A 21,687-nucleotide genomic window follows, 5' to 3' on the forward strand; every position below is an offset into this window, starting at 1 on the left:
AGGCAGAGCATTATCTCAGTATTCACCTACTGATGACAATGCAATGACAAGGACTAGTATTTAATAATATAAAATGACTGGCCAATGTCAACCAGAGAAAGTTCTTTGGGTCCAACAATGAAGTTCATCCTGATCCAGGGCAGATGAAGTGTATTATACAAATGCCAATGTAATAGGATAAAAGGGAACTGCCTCAGGTTTGTAATTTTCTATGGTTATATGTTGTCTTAGCCAAAAAGATATGACACTGAGAGATTTCAAGAAGAATTACCTCAATGTGTGATAAGATGACAGATAGAAGCAGCCTGAGTGGGTGGGGTCAAACGCCCACAGAACCGAGATTTTTAGTTTTAGTTTTTCAGTAGCAGTTGCTGCTGGTGTCACTCATACAGCTAAAAGCTGGGAGTTCTCTTCCCTCTGCTAGAATTACATGTGAGACAATCTATTTTACTGAATTAGTCTTTGCCAAGAGTGTATTTATGGGATGTTACCATATTGGAACAGTTGCTGTTTAGTAGTTAAATAATCTATTATTCTGTTAAGTTTTCCAATAGAGTTGTTAGTCAAATTCTTCTTTCTTTTGTTGTATTTTAACTATAGTGTTTGAATAAAGTGTGCATTGTTTTCAGCCTGATGGATTGACCAATTGAATTGCATCCAGAGCAAAACACCTTTAAAATAAGAAAAAGGTTAGGCTATCTCCTTGACATATTTTGACAGGGTTTGGTCAGGTCCATAATTGAAGTGATTTATCAGCCAGATACCAGAATGATTTGCTTGACACTCAGAGCAGATTACCCAACCAACTAAGCAAAAGATATTCCTCTTGGTCTACATGTTGATGCCCATGAGAAATATATGTTTGACAGAACAAAAGGGGTAACACATCTAGTGTCTTCTAAATAGCACCATGTGTTCTTTGACAATCAACAACTGGATTGTCAGTTTAGTGCTTTCCTTAAGACAGCACCTCCAACAGGACAGCGCTCATTCAATGATGTCAGAAATAGCCTTTTTTTAAAAAGTTCTACATTCAAGTCCTATATGTAAATTTGTGATTCTGATAAGTGTTGCAAACCGAGTTATAGTTGTCACACTTCAAATAAAATTTTAACAAATGAATGTCCAATTGTACTTTATAATTTATTTATACAAGGTAAAAATTTATTTAACTGTTGACTGGTTTGTACAGAAGTTCAACTCTTTTCACAGGTGTCGCCCAATCAACATTTTCTGTTTTATTTCAGGCTCCTAGCATTTGCCATGTTCTGAGGAAGTGTCACTGGATCTGAAACATTAACTTGGAATAAGGGGGTGGCATAGTGGCACCATGGTTAGCACTGCTGCCTCACAGCGCCAGAGACATGGTTTCAATTCCTACCTCAGACAACTGTCTGTGTGCACATTCTCCCCGTGTCTGCGTGGGTTTCCTCTGGGTGCTCCGGTTTCCTCCCACAGTCCAAAGATGTGCGGGTCAGGTGAATTGGCCACGCTAACGGGGGAGAGGGGCCAGCAGGAGGTCATTGTCCACATTGCACAGGAGTTGGGAGATCATGTTGCGGCTGTACAGGACATTGGTTAGGCCACTGTTGGAATATTGCGTGCAATTCTGGTCTCCTTCCTATCGGAAAGATGTTACGAAACTTGAAAGGGTTCAGAAAAGGTTTACAAGGATGTTGCCAGGGTTGGAGGATGTGAGCTACAGGAAAAGGTTGAACAGGCTGGGGCTGTTTTCCCTGGAGCGTCAGAGGCTGAGGGGTGACCTTATAGAGGTTTAGAAAATTAAAGGGGCATGGATAGGATAAATAGACAAAGTCTTTTCCCTGGGATGGGGGAGTCCAGAACAAGAGGGCATAGGTTTAGGGTGAGTGGGGCAAGATAAAGAGACCTAAGGGGCAACTTTTTCACACAAAGGGTGGTACATGTATGGAATGAGCTGCCAGAGGATGTGGCGGAGGCTGGTACAATTGCAACATTTAAGAGGCATATGGATGGGTATATGAATAGGAAGGGTTTGGAGAGATATGGGCCGTGTGCTGGCAGGTGGGACTAGATTGGGTTGGGATATTTGGTCGACATGGACGGGTTGGACAGAAGGGTCTGTTTCCATGCTGTGCATCTCTATGACTCTATAAATTGCCCATAGTGTTAAGTGAAGGGGTAAATGCAGAGGAATGGGTCTGGGTGGGTTGCTCTTCGGAGAGTCAGTATGGACTTGTTGGGCCGAGGGGCCTGTTTCCACACTGTAAATAATCTAATCTAATTCCCTTCACAGATGCTGCTAGATCTACTGAACTTTCCCGTAGTAAAAAATGAGGTCTGCAGATGCTGGAGATCACAGCTGCAAATGTGTTGCTGGTCAAAGCACAGCAGGCCAGGCAGCATCTCAGGAATAGAGAATTCGACGTTTCGAGCATAAGCCTTGCAGCTGCTGAACTTTCCCAGCAACTTCTATTTTTGTTGCAGTAATTTATCTTGTTTAAAGTGGCATCAGGTTCTGTATGTTTATTTTTAATGCAATTTATAAAATTCTACTTGCTGAATTATTTTGAATAAAATGTGAATGTAATTAAAGTTGCCAAAATAAAGTTTAGGCTAAATACAAATTAAGGTTTTGGCTGTGGAGAGCCACGCCCCTCACTGAAGTGTTCGGTAATTGCCGGAATCACTCGGGTCAGGTTCGGCCTTACTCGGCCCGCCGGGAAGTTTCGGTCTCAATCGGGAGACTCGGGTCGTCAGGAAGCTTCGGCCTCACTCGGGAAATCGGGCTTGCAATAGGGTTCGGCCTCACTCGGGAGACTCGGGCCGGCGGGAAGGTTCGGCCTCACTCGGGCGTCTCGGGCCGGTGGGAGGATTCGACCTCACTTGGGGGACTCGGGCCGGCGGGAGGATTCGGCCTCACTCGGGCTTCTCGGGCCGGCGGGAGGATTCGGCCTTGCTCGGGTGACTGTGGCCAGTGGGAGAGGGTTCGGCCTCACTCGGGCCGGCGGAAGGGATCGGCCTCATTCGGGCGACTCGGGCCGGCGGGAGGGTTCGGCCTCAGTCTGCGACTCGGGCCGGCGGGAGGGTTCGGCTTCGCTCGGGCGACTCGAGCCGGCGGGAAGTTCGGCCTCAGTCGGCGGGACTCGGGCCGGCGGGAGGGTTCGGCCTCAGTCGGCGGGACTCGGGCCGGCGGGAGGGTTCGGCCTCACTCGGGCGACTCGAGCCGGCGGGAAGGTTCGGCCTTACTCGGGTGACTCGAGCCGGCGGGTAGGTTCGGCCTCACTCGGGCGACTCGAGCCGGCGGGAAGGTTCGGCCTCACTCGGGCTTACGGGAAGGTTCGGCAGTGGCCGGTCGCCGCTCGGCGAGAGGACGATGGAAGCGAAGGGAATCGGCATGGAGTCGCCTGAAGTGACGGCGGTTTCGGTGATGGGGGAAGAACAGATCGACATTGCCGAGCAACTGCCGAGTACGGACGAGGGCGGCTTCGCAGGCAAGTGCGGTTAGGGAGGGGGAGGGGAGGAGCGGCTGGATATAAATAAAAATTAAAAGTGCCGGCCGGGCTCTGCAGTTCATGAAACAATAAATAAAATTAAATGAAGCTGCAGAGGCAACAACCGGCCGTTTAGGCTCGGGAGGCGACATTAAAATCCGAGAGGAGCCGATCAGGCCCGAAGGGGCTCGGCTTAACAGCTGTCCACTCGATCCAAACGGAATTATTCTTGTTGTCTGTCTGTAGTTTAAAGGTGATGGAATCACCTAGCTGAACGAAAATAGATCATTGGCAGCAGGATGGGAGATATGGGGAAAGTGGTTGGGGAGTAAAGGTTTTGTGAGGAGGGAAGGTGTGTAAGTTGGAGCAGGGGGTAAGGGGGGGGTGCAGTGGGTTCTGGCTGTGATTCTGGGGTAAGGGTTGGGCTGCGGGAGATGATCGGGGTAGATGAGAATGTGAAATTTTGAAGCAAACAGAATGGTAATGATCTTATTGAATGGGGATGTAGTCTCGTGGGAGGGTGTGGGATAGGGAATATCAGGATCTGTGGATTGGGTTGGGCTGGGAGATTGAGGTTGAGTGGTTAGATCCCCCTGTGTTAAAAGGCTTATGCAAGTTCTTGCCTTGAGCTGTCATCATCCTTTTTTTTGAGGGACTGCTACACACACTAGGCTGATTGTATTGGTAGCAAAAAGCTTTGAAGTTGTCTGATGTCTATAATTCACTACCTCCCACAATTCTCAAAACTCACGACAGATTGAAGTTCCTTTGTTTTCTGGTTCAGAGTGTTTTCTTCACTCGTGACCCCGAATCGTTATTGCAAAATTTGCTGAATTGAATTTTTCCTGCCTTAACATTCCAAGGTGACCACCCAAACAACATTTAACTGGTAAAATAAAACAAAGAACAGAATTAAAATGTAAAACAGAGTTAACATTTTGAGTCCCAAAACATTCTGATGAAGGGTCGCAGCACTGGAAACATTAACTGTTTCTTTCCACAGATGCTGTCAGATCTGCTGACTTTCTGTAGAAATTTCTGTTATTGTGTGTTTCAACATTTAGCCAGACCTGTCACTGCTCAGCTTCTAAGATTGGCACTGAACTCTCTGACTGGTGAGGACGCTAAACACTGGACCAAGGAGTCACAGAAATTTGTTCAGATCAACAGCAATTTGAATACCTGGTCTGGCTTCACTGACTAACTGGAGTCACTGACCATTCACACAATCTTGACTGGTTGATTAGAAGTGACGAGAATGTTTTAACTGTATTTTACCACTATATAATCAATCTATTTTTCTGAACCAGAGAAATTGTGTGTTTGATGCATTCTCATGACAGAAAAGTATCCCAAATCTTATGGCTCTCAAATTGTTTTCATGTTAGTTCAATTTCTTTAGGTCATTAATGTCCTTTGAGAAAGATTAGCTACTATGCTTACCTGGTCTGAGCCTATATCTGACACAGCAGCCTGCTTGGGTTTTCACTGTCCAATGAGATGATTGAGCTCTCCACTTAGTTGTGTCAAACTCATAGTGATGACAACCATGCATAATCCTGACTAACAATTCAACACTAATGCCAAAGTTGGGAGGTCTGTCCCACGGATTAGTCATGTAACAGCTTGACATAGTTACTGTCACAGAATTGTCAATAGCCAATGCTCCAGTATCTTTCATCACCTTTCCTAGGTAATCCTGTCATACCAGCAGGGTTGACCCATCAGAGATGTTAGAACCCAGCATGACGGGAAAAAAAGTTTAAGTGTTTGCGACCATGTTCAACAAGAAGTGCTGAACGATGAACTGTCTCCACCTCCTCCTTAGTTTTCCATCATCACAGATGCCAGCCAATTTGATTCAGAAATGGTTGAATACACAAGGCCAGCAAAGCCTATAAGTTCCTGACCATGTCCTGACTCCAGGATAAACCATGTGCCAAGTCAAGCTATTCAGGACATCCACAACATTGGCATCTACTCAAAAATAGGAAAATTGTGGAAAGAATATACCTGGGTAAAAGAGGCAGAACAAATGTAGCTGGGTTAAAAAAAAGCAGGATGGTACGGTGGTTAGCACTACTCCCCATGTTTCACTGGGTTTCCTCCAGGTGCTCCAGTTTTCTCCCACAGTTCAAAGATGCGCTGGTTAAACGGATTGGCCACACTACACTGCCCTGCATTGTCAAGGGATATACTGGCTTGGTGGATTAGCCATGATATAGGGTTATGTGGATAGGGTGGGATGTTCTTCAGAGGGTCAGTGTAACTCAATGGGCCAAATAGCCTCTTTCCTCACTCCAGGGATTTCATGATTATATAAAATCTACTCTTGACTAATTACTATTATTGGTTTACTCTCAATCAGTAAAATAATGGAAGGTACATTTTTCCTCTCATCAAGTGACACTTATTTGGCAATATAGGGCAGCAGATGCATGGGAACACCAGAATCTGTAAGTTTGGCTTCAAACCACACGTTATCCTTTGTTGACACTCTTTGTCAGTGGGTCAAAATCCTGCAACCCCCTAACAGCACTGGATGTAGTTGCATCATATTGCCTGCAGACGTTCAAAGAATACAGTTCAAGAGCATATTAAATGTGTGTCCTTTAGTGATATCCAACATCACAAAAATGTATTAAAAATGGATTGTGCTGGCTGATCATTGTCACTGATTCCTAAGGTAAAAATCTACATCTGTTCTCGATTCTGAATTCATCTTGATCACAAATAGTCTCCGGCATTCACATTTCACGAAAGGTTGGAAATATCACAGAGAATGGAACATTTCATTTGTGTTTTGTTTAATGCACCCACCTTTTTGGGACTCTTCGGTAATTCTAAGCCCAGAGGTAGGTAAGTGCTAGGATATGGGGGCAGGTTGCTACTCTGTTTAGTTGATGTGTGGGGAACATAGCCTGTATGTTTCTTGTATAATTTAAGTGCTAATATTAAGTGCTAATACAATATAGATTAGGAAAGGGGAGAGGTATATGTCCTCCTACACCATTCATTAAATGTAAGCCAGTGAAGAAGACAAATGGTTTATTGACCTTCATAGTGAGAGGATTTGAGTACAGGAGCAGGGATGTCTTACTGCAATTGTGCAGAACTTTGATGAGATTACACCCGGAGTACTGGGTGCAGTTTTGGTCTCCTATTCTGAGGAAGAATGTTCTGGCTATGGAGGGAGTACACCAAAGGCTTACCAGACTGATCCATGAGACGACAGGACTGATATATGCAGAGAGACTAGATCAGATAGGACAATATTCACTGGAGTTGAGAAGAATACAGGGCAAACTTGTAAAACCTGTAAAATTCTAACAGGACTAGACAAGTTAAGTGCAGGAAAGATGTTTCTTATGTTCGGGGAGTCCAGAACAAGGGTTCATAGGCCATTTAGATCTGAGATGAGACATTTCTTCACCGAGGGAGTGGTGAGACTGTGGAATTCTTTGCCACAGGAAGCAGTTGAGGCCAAAATGCTAAATGTTTGCAAGAACAAGTTAAATATTGTTCTTAAGGCTAAAGGAATCAAAGGTTATGAATGGAAAGTAGGAATAGGTTGCTGTGTTAAATGTTCGAGTAAAAAGTGAGATCTGCAGATGCTGGAGATCAGAGCTGAAAATGTGTTGCTGGTTAAAGCGCAGCAGGTCAGGCAGCATCCAAGGAACAGGAAATTCGACGTTTCGGGCTAAAGCTAGCCCAAAACGTCGAATTTCCTGTTCCTTGCATGCTGCCTGACCTGCTGCGCTTTAACCAGCAACACATTTTCTGCGGTGTTAAATGACCAGCCTGATTCTATTGAATCAGTTTTGAAGAGCTATATGGCCTACTTCTGCTTCTGTATTGTATCAATGTTAAGATTCCCATGACTCCTGGCAACATGATATTCTCACAAGAAGGGGAGAAAGTCAGTTCAAGATGTGGGATGGGAAATGGAGAAGAACCTAGTTGTGGAAATCTCCCAATATTCCTGGGAGTGAGTTGGTCTTCTCTCTAGAGTGTGCTTGATGTTCTGATGGAATGGAATGGTTTGGGAAGTCCCAGGAGTTTGTCAGTAATACATGAGTTAGGGCATCCAGTATGTGTCAATGTTCTGCGGAAGTGGACAGGTTTGTGTAGCTCCTGGGAATATGTCAATATTTCAGTTGAAACTGACTTGACAGTACAGCAAGAAACAAGAAGCATTTCAAACTCTGAGATGGGATACACGGTGCACCATCAGTGTGGAATATTTAATGATTTCTGATACTTGGAAGAATTATGCACATTATTTTTACTGGTGGGGAAAACAGTTAATAGTTTATTTTCCCTGGTTTCTGGGTTCCAGAAGTGACAACGGTGACTGTGGGCAATATGACTGGACCTGCGGACAATGTTTTTACAACGTCTGTTGCGAATGCCTCCATATCAGAGCATGTACTGGTAAGTAGTTTCATTTACTCATATGTAGTCTTACATATCCCATTAGCCATGAGGACCATAAGCTACCATTTCTATTACCTCCAGTGAGATGTCATGACCAGCCATGTATTTCCTTCTCCTTCCTTGTCGGCATTCCACAGGGTCCATTCCCCAGGGACATCCTGGTCCATGCCTCCTCCACTCCCAACATCTTCCCTCAACCCCACAGCACCTTAAAAAGCAATCACAGAAGATGTAACACTTCTCTGTTTACCTGCTCCTTACTAAGGCCTCAGCAATATGTCCCAGGTGAAGCAGCGATTTACTCTGTTATGGACCCAGGCCAGACCCCCTCAAAACATTTCAAGAAAGTGGCCCAGACCCTCACTTTGCTGGTTCTTTTAAGTAGGTGTAATGCAGATATTACAGGAGTGATGCAGCTGGTCAACCACTTAGTTTTAAACAAAACAGAATTTGTTTACAATATTACCAAATGAAACGCGAACAAAAGAGTCATAGATTCCTAGAGATGTACAGCATAGAAACAGACCCTTCGGTCCAATCTGTCCATGTCGACCAGATATCCCAACCCAATCTAGTCCCACCTGCCAGCACCCGACCCATATCCCTCCTAACCCTACCTATACCCATCCAAATGCCTTTTAAATGTTACAATTGTACCTGCCTCCATCACTTCCTCTGGCAGCTCACTCCATACACATACCACCCTCTGTGTGAAAACGTTGACTGTTAGGTCTCTCTTATATCTTTTCCCTCTCACCTTAAACCTATGCCCTCTAGGCTGGGTGACTGCTTTGCAGAACACCTTTGTTTTGTCTGTAAAAATGATCCTGGGCTTCCAGTTGCCTGCCACTTCAACACACCACTGTGTTCCCATGCCAACGTATCTATCTGCTGCAGTGCTTCCGTGAGGCTCAGCATCTCATCTTTCACATGGGGATACTGCAGTGTTTAGGAATCAACATTAAATCAAATAACATTTGAGCTTGATTGTGTTCTATCATTTTTTTTTACCTACCCTAATCTCTGGTCTTGTGATGACATGGATTACTTTCAGCACACCATGCCCATTTTCTCCTCCTCTTAACTCTCATCACTTATTCAGATTCTCTTCTGTCCTGACTTACAATCAACAATTATTTATCTGTCTACCACTTTCATATCTCTCTTTTTCTATGTTTCCATCTATCCATTCAGTTTTTCACCTCTTACCCCTCCTCCTTCTGCATAAATACTACTTCTTCCAAGTTGCTATCAGTTCTGATGAAGACACTTGACCCAAAACGTTAATACTGTTTTCTCCCCACAAATACAGCCAAATATGCTAAGTTTATCTAGAAATTTTTGTTTTTGTGTCTTGCATATCCCATGTTTTTATATCAGTTTAAATCTATTGTGTATTGGAATAGTATATGTCACAATGATTCTATTTCTGACAGTTGGATTTCTGTCAATGTTAGCCATGGTTCAGAGATAGTACTGTTACTTCTGTTATCAGGAGGCTGTTGGTTCAAGTCTCACTTGAGAGACATAATCCAAAATTCAGACTGAAATTTTCAGTGTTGCCAGCAAGCGATGTTCACGTCCCACGTGTAAATCTTTTAGTGCGTATGGGGAGTCCTGCACCATCACAGGAGTCATACACAAGACTCTCAAAGGATCGATACTGAGGGAGCACTGCACTATCATAGGGTAATACTGCTGGAACATTAGACTCAGGTAGTACTGTGGGAATGCAGGACTTGGAGAGGCAATACTGAAGGAACACTGGACTCGAGCAGTATTTGAAGGAGTGCTGCAATGTCAGAGAGGGAGTATTGAATGAATGCTGTGCATTTTGAGTCAAGGTCTTTTTGATAGTTTGAACTGAAGTCTCATCTGCACTCTCAAAGGATGTAAAAATAATCTGGCACTATTTGAAGGAGAGCATAGGAGGTCTACCTAATGTCACAGTCAATATTTATTCCTTTACAAACTGCATTAAGAGCAAATTATTTGATCATTATTTCATTGCTGTTTATGGAATCTTGCTAGCCACAGATTGGTTAGAGACAAAACAAATTGCACTTGCTGGAATTAAAGACAGACCAGCAGGAGGCTGGAGGTGGCCATGTTTGCTATGTCATTGCAATTCTTGATTGGCTGTGAAATTGTTTTGGATGACATGAGTTTGTTAAAGGTATTAGATAAAATGAAGTTCTCTCTATTTAAATAATTGACTTGTTCACTTATAATTTCTTTATATACTGGTTTGGTCTCTATCTCCTCCTTGATATGACTACAAAGTTCTTGCTCCTATCTTGCTGCCTGCTTTATGGCTGATTCCCAGATTTAATTTTCATCTGCTCATCTCTCCTTCCCACCCGCAGAACTTTCACATTATTCGCATCTGGCTTAGGTGACTACGTTTCCACTCTTTTTGACATAGAACAAACAACTTTTTGTCCCAATGTTTTTCTATCGTTGTGAAGTGATTTAAATCCCTCCTATCTTAATCTTGACAGTCTGGATCCCAACAGTTTTCCAGTTACCTTGAACAGCATCACCAAAACAGGTTAACAGATTATTTATCTCATCAATGTGAGAGTGCTGTACATACTTTGGCTGTGTTTACCAAATTAGAGTTTACCAAATTAAGCTCTGGTGTACACTTTACATACTTCACAATTTCAGAATACAGTAATATGAATGCTTTTGAGAAACAGGAGAAGCGAATAAGATGAGGGGTGATTTGAACAAAGTGTTCAAAGTAGGAGGGATTTGACATGGTTGGCAAGCAGAAGTTGTTTCCAGTGATAGGAGGATCACTAACCAGATGTCATATATTTAAAATAACTTACAAAAGAACAAATTTCTTTTGATACACACTGAGTTGGTGTGACTTAGAGTGTACTGCCTGAGAACACAATAGACGAAAGTTCAATAATACTGTTTTGAAGGGAATTGGATAAATAGCTGAAGGAAAGAATTTTACTGTTCAGGGCAGCTAAGGAGACACAATAAATATCAATGATGATGATATTGTGAGAATAAAGAACTAGTGAAGAAATAAATAAGTGACAACAATCTAATTCATGCCAAAAATAGCAAACAGTGAAACTTTTTTAAAATGTAAAAGTTTGTTACCACATGGAACGTCTAGCCAGAAGTGGAGAAAAGCAATTTGGAAGTAATCTCTTGAAAGGCATTTGGATAAATATTTGAAAAATTTAAAATTTCAAAAGGTATCAAGTACAAATGGAGGAATTAATGACTTTTCTTTCTGCTGCAAAATTCTATGGCAGATGGCTGAAAATCTCTTGGAAATAGCCAAGAGGTAAAAAGGGATGTTGATATGAGACTAGGAAGAATTGTCCCAGGTGCAGTCAGGAGCCCCTGGGGAAGAGTACAGGGAACCTTGTTCTAGCCTGGGAGATCCTGATACTGATGCTGAATGTTTTACTGTCAGGCATCAATTATTCCAATACAGTGCAATGCAATTTTCATTAAAAGCCTAAAGGTCCAGTCTTAACAACCCAGACTTTGGACTGAGGACATGCTGTAAATCATAAAGAGTCACATTAGCATCCTCTCAGGCTCAGGACTTCGACATTTCTGGCTTTTCTTGACACTTAGACCATTAGATGTTAGCATTGGAGATTATATCCTTGAGGCTTCACAGAAAAGCATTCTTAAGAAAACATAGAAACCTGAACATCATGTCGGCTGAGGCCTATAAGACCATAGGACATGGAAGCGGAAGTAGGCTGTTAAAAACCATTGAGTCTGCTCTGCCATTCAGTGAGGTTATGGCTGCTGTGATAATCCTCAACTTCATTTTCCTGCTTTTCCCCATAACCCTTGATTGATTTACTGATTGTAAATCTGTCTATATCAACTTTGAATATACTTAATGATCCAGCCTCTTCGGCCCTTTGTGGTACACAATCCTACAGAATCACTACTGTCCTGAAGAAGGAATTTTTCCTCATCTCTGTCTTATATAGGCAGCTCCTTATTCTGTGATTATGCTGACTGGACCTAGACTCTCCCACAAGGGGAAATGACCTTTCTACATCTAATGTGTTGCTGGTTAAAGCACAGCAGGTCAGGCAGCATCCAAGGAATAGGAAATTCGACGTTTCGGGCCAGAGCCCTTCATCAGGAATGAGGAGAGGATGCCAGGCAGGCTAAGATAAAAGGTAGGGAGGAGGGACTTGGGGGAGGGGCTATGGAGATGTGATAGGTGGAAGGAGGTCAAGGTGAGGGTGATAGGCCGGAATGGGGTGGGGGCGGAGAGGTCAGGAAGAGGATTGCAGGTTAGGAGGGCGGTGCTGAGTTCAAGGGAATCGACTGAGACAAGGTCGGGGGAGGGGAAATGAGGAAACTGGAGAAATCTGAGTTCATCCCTTGAGGTTGGAGGGTTCCCAGGCGGAAGATGAGGCGCTCTTCCTCCAACCGTCGTGTTGTTATGTTCTGGCGATGGAGGAGTCCAAGGACCTGCATGTCTTCGGTGGAGTGGGAGGGAGAGTTAAAATGTTGAGCCACGGGGTGGTTGGGTTGGTTGGTCCGGGCGTCCCAGAGGTGTTCCCTGAAGCGTTCCGCAAGTAGGCGGCCCGTCTCCCCAATATAGAGGAGGCCACATCGGGTGCAGCGGATGCAATAGATGATGTGTGTGGAGTTGCAGGTGAATTTGTGGCGGATATGGAAGGATACCTTGGGGCCTTGGAGAGAAGTAAAGGAGGAGGTGTGGGCGCAAGTTTTGCATTTCCTGCGGTTGCAGGGGAAGGTGCTGGGAGTGGAGGTTGGGTTGGTGGGGGGTGTGGACCCGACGAGGGAGTCACGAAGGGAGTGGTCTTTGCGGAACGCTGATAGGGGAGGGGAGGGAAATATATCCCTGGTGGTGGGGTCCGTTTGGAGTTGGCGGAAATGACGGCGGATGATGCGCTGTATACGGAGGTTGGTGGGGTGGTAGGTGAGAACCAGTGGGGTTCTGTCTTGGTGGCGGTTGGAGGGGCGGGGCTCAAGGGCGGAGGAGCGGGAAGTGGAGGAGATGCGGTGGAGGGCATCGTCGATCACGTCTCGGGGGAATCTGCGGTCCTTGAAAAAGGAGGCCATCTGGGCTGTACGGTATTGGAACTGGTCCTCCTGGGAGCAGATGCGGCGGAGACGAAGGAATTGGGAATATGGGATGGATGCTCCCACGAGGAGGTTGAACAGTTCATCAACTTTACCAACACCTTCCATCCCGACCTCAAATTCACCTGGACTGTCTCAGACTCCTCCCTCCCCTGCCTAGACCTTTCCATTTCTATCTCGGGCGACCGACTCAACACAGACATCTACTATAAACCAACTGACTCCCACAGCTACCTGGACTACACCTCCTCCCACCCTGCCCCCTGTAAAAACTCCATCCCATATTCCCAATTCCTTTGTCTCCGCCGCATCTGCTCCCAGGAGGACAAGTTCCAATGCCGTACAGCCCAGATGGCCTCCTTTTTCAAGGACCGCAGATTCCCCCCAGACGTGATCGACGATGCCCTCCACCGCATCTCCCCCACTTCCCGCTCCTCCGCCCTTGAGCCCTGCCCCTCCAACCGCCACCAAGACAGAACCCCACTGGTTCTCACCTACCACCCCACCAACCTCCGTATACAGCGCATCATCTGCCGTCATTTCCGCCAACTCCAAACGGACCCCACCACCAGGGATATATTTCCCTCCCCTCCCCTATCAGCATTCCGCAAAGACCACTCCCTTCGTGACTCCCTCGTCCGGTCCACACCCCCCACCAACCCAACCTCCACTCCCGGCACCTTCCCCTGCAACCGCAGGAAATGTAAAACTTGTGCCCACACCTCCTCCCTTACTTCTCTCCAAGGCCCCAAGGGATCCTTCCATATCCGCCACAAATTCACCTGCACCTCCACACACATCATCTATTGCATCCGCTGCACCCGATGTGGCCTCCTCTATATTGGGGAGACGGGCTGCCTACTTGCGGAACGCTTCAGGGAACACCTCTGGGACGCCCGGACCAACCAACCCAACAACCCCGTGGCTCAACATTTTAACTGTCCCTCCCACTCCACCGAAGACATGCAGGTCCTTGGACTCCTCCATCGCCAGAACATAACAACACGACGGTTGGAGGAAGAGCGCCTCATCTTCCGCTTGGGAACCCTCCAACCACAAGGGATGAACTCAGATTTCTCCAGTTTCCTCATTTCCCCTTCCCCCGACCTTGTCTCAGTCGATTCCCTTGAACTCAGCACCGCCCTCCTAACCTGCAATCCTCTTCCTGACCTCTCCGCCCCCACCCCACTCCGGCCTATCACCCTCACCTTGACCTCCTTCCACCTATCACATCTCCATCGCCCCTCCCCCAAGTCCCTCCTCCCTACCTTTTATCTTAGCCTGCCTGGCACCCTCTCCTCATTCCTGATGAAGGGCTCTGGCCCAAAACGTCGAATTTCCTATTCCTTGGATGCTGCCTGACCTGCTGTGCTTTAACCAGCAACACATTTTCAGCTCTGATCTCCAGCATCTGCAGACCTCACTAAATACTCGAACCTTTCTACATCTACCCTGACAAGACTCCGTAAGATTCTTGAACAAAATCAGAAATTGATGGAGAAATTCAATAGGTCTGACAGCAGTTGTGGAGAGAAAGCAGGGTTGAAGTTTTGAGTTTTGAAATGATAGTAGCTAGGAAAGGGTGGTCTATGCTGAAGAAGGTGTGGGGAGAATATGAGTGAGCAGATATTTGGGGATGGAGCCCAGAAAGAGAGAGAGAGACACGTTGTAGGCAAAAAGATGAATGATAGTTTACCAGAGAGCAAGAAAAACTGATAATGGGGGACCATGCGTAGGTGAAATTGGGTTGGCTGTGTTGAAAGCAGTCCACGTTATCAGAGGGTCTTGGGTCTGAAAGTGGGTAAAGGAGATCTTCAAGCTCTAAAATTCTTTATTGTGACATTGGGACCTGAAGACTGCAGGGTCCCAAGAGGAAGATGAGATGCTATTGTTCCAGCTTGTGTGAAGCCTCACTGGAGCATTGCAGCAGACTTGTGACAGACATATTGCTCAAAGAACACTGTGATTTGTTGATGTGATATACAACTGGGGTCATTTCTACCCACCAAAGTGAACAACCTCAGACTTTCTCTCATTATGTTCCATCTGCCCAGTTGTTGCCCACTTACCTCACCTATCTATATATTTCTGCAGCCTCTTTGTAACATTGTCACCCACTTGTGCCTTCCCACCTATTTTTGTGTCATCCATAAATTTGGCTACAGTACATTTACTTTTGTCATCTAAATGATTAATATTGATAAATATTGTAAATAATTGTGCCCCTAGCATGATTCCTATGGCATTCCACTAGTTACAGATTGCTACTCTGTCATAGAAGGTAGGAGTAGAAGTAGGCCACTGGGCCTTCAAGCCTGCCCCACCATTCACTATGATCGTGACTGATCATCCAGCTCAATACCCTGTTCCTGCTTTCTCCCCATACCCTTTAACCCTAAAAACTATATTTGACTTGTTCTTGAAAACATTCACTGTTCCGGCCTCAACAACTCCAAAGATTCACCACTCTGTGGGCTTAAGTGTCTTACCCCATATCCTTAGACTGTGACCCCTGGTTCTGGACCTCCTGGTCACTGTTTTCCAAGTGTTTTGCTAATAAATCTTTTATATTTGGCTATAGCATTTTCCCTACTACTTAGGTCAAGCTAACTGACCTATAATTATATGCCTTTTTTCCCCTTTTTTTAATGTATGTAAGTTTTCTTGCTGAGCTGGGAAGTTCAATTTCAGATGTTTCATCACGATGCTAGGTAACATCATCAGTGAGCCTCTAGTGAAGAACTGGTGTTAGTGACCCGCTTTCTATTTATGTGTTAAGGTTTCCTCGGATTGGTGATGACATTTCCTGTTCCTTTTCTCAGAGGGTGGTAAATGGGGTCCAAGTCGATGTGTTTGTTGATAGAGTTCTGGTTGAAATGCCATGCTTTGAGGAATTCTTGTGCGTGTCTTTGTTTGGCTTGTCCTAGGATGGACATGTTGTCCCAGTCAAAGTGGTGTCCTTCCTCAAATGTGTGTGTGTGAGGATACTAGTGAGAGTGTGTCATGTCTTTTTGTGGCTAGAAAGACCCCATACAGACAACAAGCTAAACTAATGTCATTTACAAAATACCTTGCAAGAGCAGTAACAAACACTACATTGGACAAACAGGCAGAAAACTAGCTTTCAGTATCAGAGAGTCTTGAATATTGAGCAATCAGTGAACATTCCCACTTCTACCTGATAATGGAAGAAGGAAATTACTGAAGCAGCTGAAGATGGTTTACCCTAGGGCACTATCCTGAGGAGCTTTTGTAACAACCACAGTTATATTTTTTGTTCTCTGTATTACTACAGGCAGTGAAGAGTTTTCCCCTGATTTTTATTGCCTCCAATTTTCTTGGGCACTTTGTTGCCACCCTCAGTCAAATATGGCTTTGATATCAATGCCTGACACTTGCACCTCACCTCTGGAATTTAGTTCTTTGCTCTTGAGACAAGGCTGTAACGTAGTCAGGAGCTGAATGAACCTTTGCAAGTCAAAACTGAGTATCAGTAAGCAGGTTATTGCTGAGCAAGTACTGCTTGATTGTGTCAGTGATCCCTTCCCATCCTGATCAAGATTAGACTTGTAGCGCAGTATTTGACCAGGTAATATTTGCACAGCATTTTCACAGGACATGCGTGGGCGAACTTTCACATTGCCAGATAGATGCTAATATTTTATCTGCGCTGGAACATCTTGGCTAGGAAAATGGCTAGTTTTGGCACCCAGATCTTCAGTACCATGTTTGGAATATTCTCGGGGCTTGTAGCACTTTGCAGTATCCACTGCCTTTAACCAATTTTTAATTCACATGGAATGAATCAGATTGGTGAACACTTGACGCCTGTGATAGTGGGGGCTTCCAGCAGTGGTTGAGATGAATCATCCACTCTTCACTTCTGGCTGAAGGCCATAGAACCATAGAAACGTTATTCAGCCTATTGTGTCTGCACTGGCTGAATAAACGAGCTAGCCATTCTAATTTCACTTACTAGCACTGATCCAAGACCTTGGAGGTTACAGTGCTCCACATACAGATCTAGATTTCTTTGAAATGAGTTGAAGTTTCCACCCTCAGGCAGTGAGTTCCAGACATTCACCACCTCTCGGTGAAAATTTTTTCTTCTTGTGTATTCTCTAATCCTACTAGCAATCATCTTTAAATGTTTGTCCCTTAGTAATTGACAGTACTGCTAGGAAAAACAGGTCTTCCCTGTTCTCTCTATCAAAGCCCCTTGTTATTTTGTACACCTCGATTAAATCACCCTTCAGTCTGCTGTGTTTAAATGTAAACAAATCTATCCAGTTTTTACTCAGCCCACACCTCCCCCTTCATCTCCACCCAAGGCCCCAAAGGATCCCTCCATATCCAGCAGAGATTTTCCTGCACCTCCAAATACCTCATCTACGGTGTCCATTGCTCTCAATGTGGCATCCTGTACATTGGAGAGATAAGACGCCAAGCGGCGGAACGTTTCAGAGGACATCTCTAGGACACGTGCACCAATCAACTTCACCGTCCTGTGGCTGAACACTTCAACTCCCCTTCCCACTCCACTGAGCACATACATGTCCTGGGCCTCCTCCACTGCCAAATCCTAGCGGCCCGACACCTGGAGGAAGAACATCGTCTACCTTTGGACCCTTCAATCACATGGGGATCAATATTGATTTCATCAGTTTCCTCATCTCCCCTCCCCCCACCTTATCCCAGATCCAAACCTCCAACTTGGCACCGCCCTCTTGAACTATCCCACCTGTCCATCTTACTTCTCACCTATCCGCTCCACCCTCCACTCCAACCTATCACCATCACACCCCACCTTCAACTACCTATCATATTCCCAGCGACCTTACCTCCAGCCATACCCCACTTCCATTTACTTCTCAGCGTCCTTGGGACCCCCCCCTCCCAACATTCCTGATGAAGAGCTTATGCTCGAAACGTCAACTCTGCTGCTTCTCAGATGCTGCCTGACCGACTCTGCTTTTCTAGCGCCATGCTTTTTGACTGCAATTTTCAAATCCTGGCTGCTTTCTTGTAGAGCTGTGTGTAGTCTGTCTAGAGTAATTATATCCTTTGTACAATGTGCTGATCAGCCCTGTACACATCAATCCAGTTGTGGTCTGAACAGTTCCTTGTATAGTTTCAACTTTAAATCCCTGCTCTTGTATTTCGTACCTCATCTAATGAAGGAAAGCATCCCATATTTAGCCTTCACAACCTAGCTACCTCTGTGCGGCCATCTTCAAGGACTTGTGTAATGCAGCCCAAATTCTGTCACTTCTTGTACTCTTCTCAAAATCCTCCCTTTTGCTTTGTTTGCTCTCGCTAAATGTGTAACATTTCACTTATCCGGATTGAATTCCATTGTCAGTTTTCTACACGTTCAACCAAACCATTGATATCTGAATGTAGGTTTGCTCCCTGAGCTGAAAGTTTGTTTTCCAACGTTTCCTCACCATACTAGGTAACATCATCAGTGAGCCTCCAGGGAAGCATTGGTGGTATGGTCTGCTTTTTATTTATGTGTTTAGGGTTGGTGATTTCATTTCCTGTGGTGATGTAATTTCCTGTTCTTTTTCTCAGGGGGTGATAAATGGGATGCAAGTCAACATGTTTCTTGATAGAGTTCCGGTTGTAATGCCATGCTTCTAGGAATTCTCATACATATCTCTGTTTGGCTTGTCCTAGGATGGATGTGTTGTCCCAGTCGAAGTGGTGACCTTCCTTATCTGTATGTGAGGATACTAGTGAGTGTGGGTCATGTCATTTTGTGGCTAGTTGATGTTCATGTATTCTGGTGGCCAGTTCTCCACCTGTTTATCCAGTGTAGTGTTTGTTATAATTCTTGCAAGGTATTTTGTAAATGGCATTAGTTTAGCTTGTTGTCTGTGTGGGGTCTTTCAAGTTCTTTAGCTGCTGTTTTAGTCTGTTGGTGGGTTTGTGGGCTACCATGTTGCCAAGAGGTCTGAGTAGTCTGGCAGTCATTTCCAAAATGTCTTTGATGTAGGGGAGAGTGGCTAGGGTTTCTGGACGTGTTTTGTCTGCTTGTTTAGGTTTGTTGCTGAGAAATCGGCAGACTGTGTTAATTGGGTACCTGTTCTTTTTTAATACACTGTATAGGTGATTTTCCTCTGCTCTTCGTAGTTCTTCTGTGCTGCAGTATGTGGTGGCTCATTGAAATAATGTTCTAATGCAGCTTCGATTACGGATGTTGGGATGATTGCTTCTGTAGTTCAGTATTTGGTCCATATGTGTTATTTTCCTTTTTGAAGTTCCCCATTGGCAGTTTGTTTTACTGCGACATCTAGGAATGGCAGTCTATTGTTGTTTTCCTCCTCGTTTTAGTGAATTTTATGCCAGTAAGGGTATTATTGATGGTCTTGAAGGTTTCCTCTAATTTATTTGTTTCGTGAGCGGCACGGTGGCACAGTGGTTAGCACTGCTGCCTCACAGCGCCTGAGACCTGGGTTCAATTCCCGACTCAGGTGACTGACTGTGTGGAGTTTGCACGTTCTCCCCGTGTCTGCATGGGTTTCCTCCAGGTGCTCCGGTTTCCTCCCACAGTCCAAAGATGTGCGGGTCAGGTGAATTGGCCATGCTAAATTGCCCGTAGTGTTAGGTAAGGGGTAAATGTAGGGTTATAGGTGGGTTGCGCTTCGGCGGGTCGGTGTGGACTTGTTGGGCCGAAGGACCTGTTTCCACACTGTAAGTAATCTAATCTAATCTAATCTAATCTAAAAAAGAGGTGTCACCCATGTAGCATTCCCAAAGTTTGGGGTAGATGGTTGGCAGAGCTGTTTGTTCACCACAGGAAATGACATCACCAACCCAAGGAAATCTAAACACACAAATAAAAAGCAGCCCATACTACCAGTGCTTCCCCAGAGACTCACTGAAGATGTTACCTAGTATGGTGACAAAATGTCTGAAAACAAATCTTCCAGCTCAGCGAGCAAACTTACATCCAGAACCTCAACCTGAGCTACAAATCTTTTAAAACTCATTAATATCTCTCTGCAGTAAACAGTCATTTTTCAATATCAAGGCCAATTTCTGTGTTGTCTGTAAATTTCCCAACCATGCCTCCCACATCTAAGTCTCAGCATAAATATGTAGCACAGTCAGCAAGGGACCCAATCTTAGCATAGTGGAGCATCATTTGAAAAACATTCACTGACCATTTGCCTCTGTTTTCTGCCAATGAGCTAATTGTGGATTTGAATCGACTCATTCCACTCTATTCTGTGGAAGTGCACATTTCAGCCTTGTTTTTTTGTATTAGTTTGCTGGGTTCCCCATTGTTGAGAATATGTATATTTGGTTTAATAGTCCACCACCATTCACTGCTAAATGTGGGAGGATGTCAGAGCTTGGATGGGATCTGTTTCTTGTGACGTCAAGGCATTCCACTGATACTTGCATTACTTGGCATGGTTCAGCAGATTAACTGTTCATGTTTAGGAATATCTTTTGCTGGAATTCCCTCCTGTACCATTCATTGAACTAGGGTTATTTATGATTGGATGATAATGGTAATACAAGGCCATGAGGTTACAGATCGTGTTTGAATACAATTTTGGTACTGCCGATTGCTCTCAGTTCCCATGTGGATGTTCAGGTTTAATATTTTATGTAAAGTCTATCCTACTTAGCACTTTGATAATGCCATACAACTGAATGGAGGGTGTTCTCTGTGTGAAACATGGAACAAAGGAGCATAAATTGACCATTCTGCCTTTCGGGATTGCTGTGACATTTGAATATGATCATTGTTGATTATCCAACTCAATAATAGTCTTGTTTTTCTTCCATGTGCTTTGATCCTTCTTGAAATCATAAAATATTTTGGCCATAACTGCTTTCTATGGTTGCAGATTTTACTGGCTCATCACTGTCTGGGTGATAAAAGTTCTCCTTACCTCAGTCCTAAATGGTTTAGCTCATGTCCTTAGACAGTGACCCTGGTTCTGGACTCACTCGCGATTGGGAGCATCATTCCTGCATCTACCCTCTCTAGTCCTGTTAGAATTTTATTGGTTTCTATAATATTCTCTGCCTAAATCTTCTGCACGCTCGCGCATATAATCCTAACCAATTCAACCTCTCCTCACATGTCAGTCCTGACATCCCAGACATCAGGCTGGTAAACCTTTGCTGCACTTCCCCGATAGCAAGATCATTGTTCCTTATATAAGGAAGCCAAAACTGTACACTAGTGTAATCTGATCAAGGCCCTGTAAACTTGCAGTAAGACATCCTTGGTCCTGTACTCAAATCCTTGAGTGAAGAAAATACTTATTTCCTCAATAATGACTCTGCAGTTGCCGCTGCTTCTGATGCTGTCATGGGTAGGTAAATTGGCAAGAGTGATGTTATTGGATTTTCCCTTTTGTAACTTCCCTCAGCACCTGCTACAGGGCTATTTAATATCTACGTCCTTGAGAACTCAAGCCAATGTATTAAGATCTATTTTGAGCTAATCTTGGTGATACACATTTAACTTACCCACCCAGAGTACATTCTGTGTCCCTGGTATTTTTGTGGTTCTTCCACTAGGAGGAAAATTTGAAGAATATTGATTGGTCAACTGAAAGGGTGGTGTGGTAGGTGGTAAACAGCAATAAGGTTGTTTCTCCATACTTGCTGTAATGTATGAAACTTCAAGGCCTGG

General features: G+C 44.5%; 1 protein-coding gene across 1 annotated transcript in view; it reads left to right on the plus strand.

Moving 5' to 3' along the window:
* Positions 1–3,291: 3,291 nt before the first annotated feature.
* deaf1 (DEAF1 transcription factor) overlaps positions 3,292–21,687 on the plus strand; it is a 73,500-nt gene continuing 55,104 nt past the window's right edge. Inside the window, exons 1-2 of the mRNA XM_060838530.1 lie at positions 3,292–3,473; positions 7,813–7,907. Of these exons, the coding sequence (XP_060694513.1) occupies positions 3,356–3,473; positions 7,813–7,907 (213 nt within the window). The 5' untranslated portion in view covers positions 3,292–3,355. The remainder of the gene's footprint in view (positions 3,474–7,812; positions 7,908–21,687) is intronic.

Source organism: Hemiscyllium ocellatum, chromosome 18, assembly GCF_020745735.1.
Source record: "Hemiscyllium ocellatum isolate sHemOce1 chromosome 18, sHemOce1.pat.X.cur, whole genome shotgun sequence".
Lineage (NCBI taxonomy): Eukaryota > Metazoa > Chordata > Chondrichthyes > Orectolobiformes > Hemiscylliidae > Hemiscyllium > Hemiscyllium ocellatum.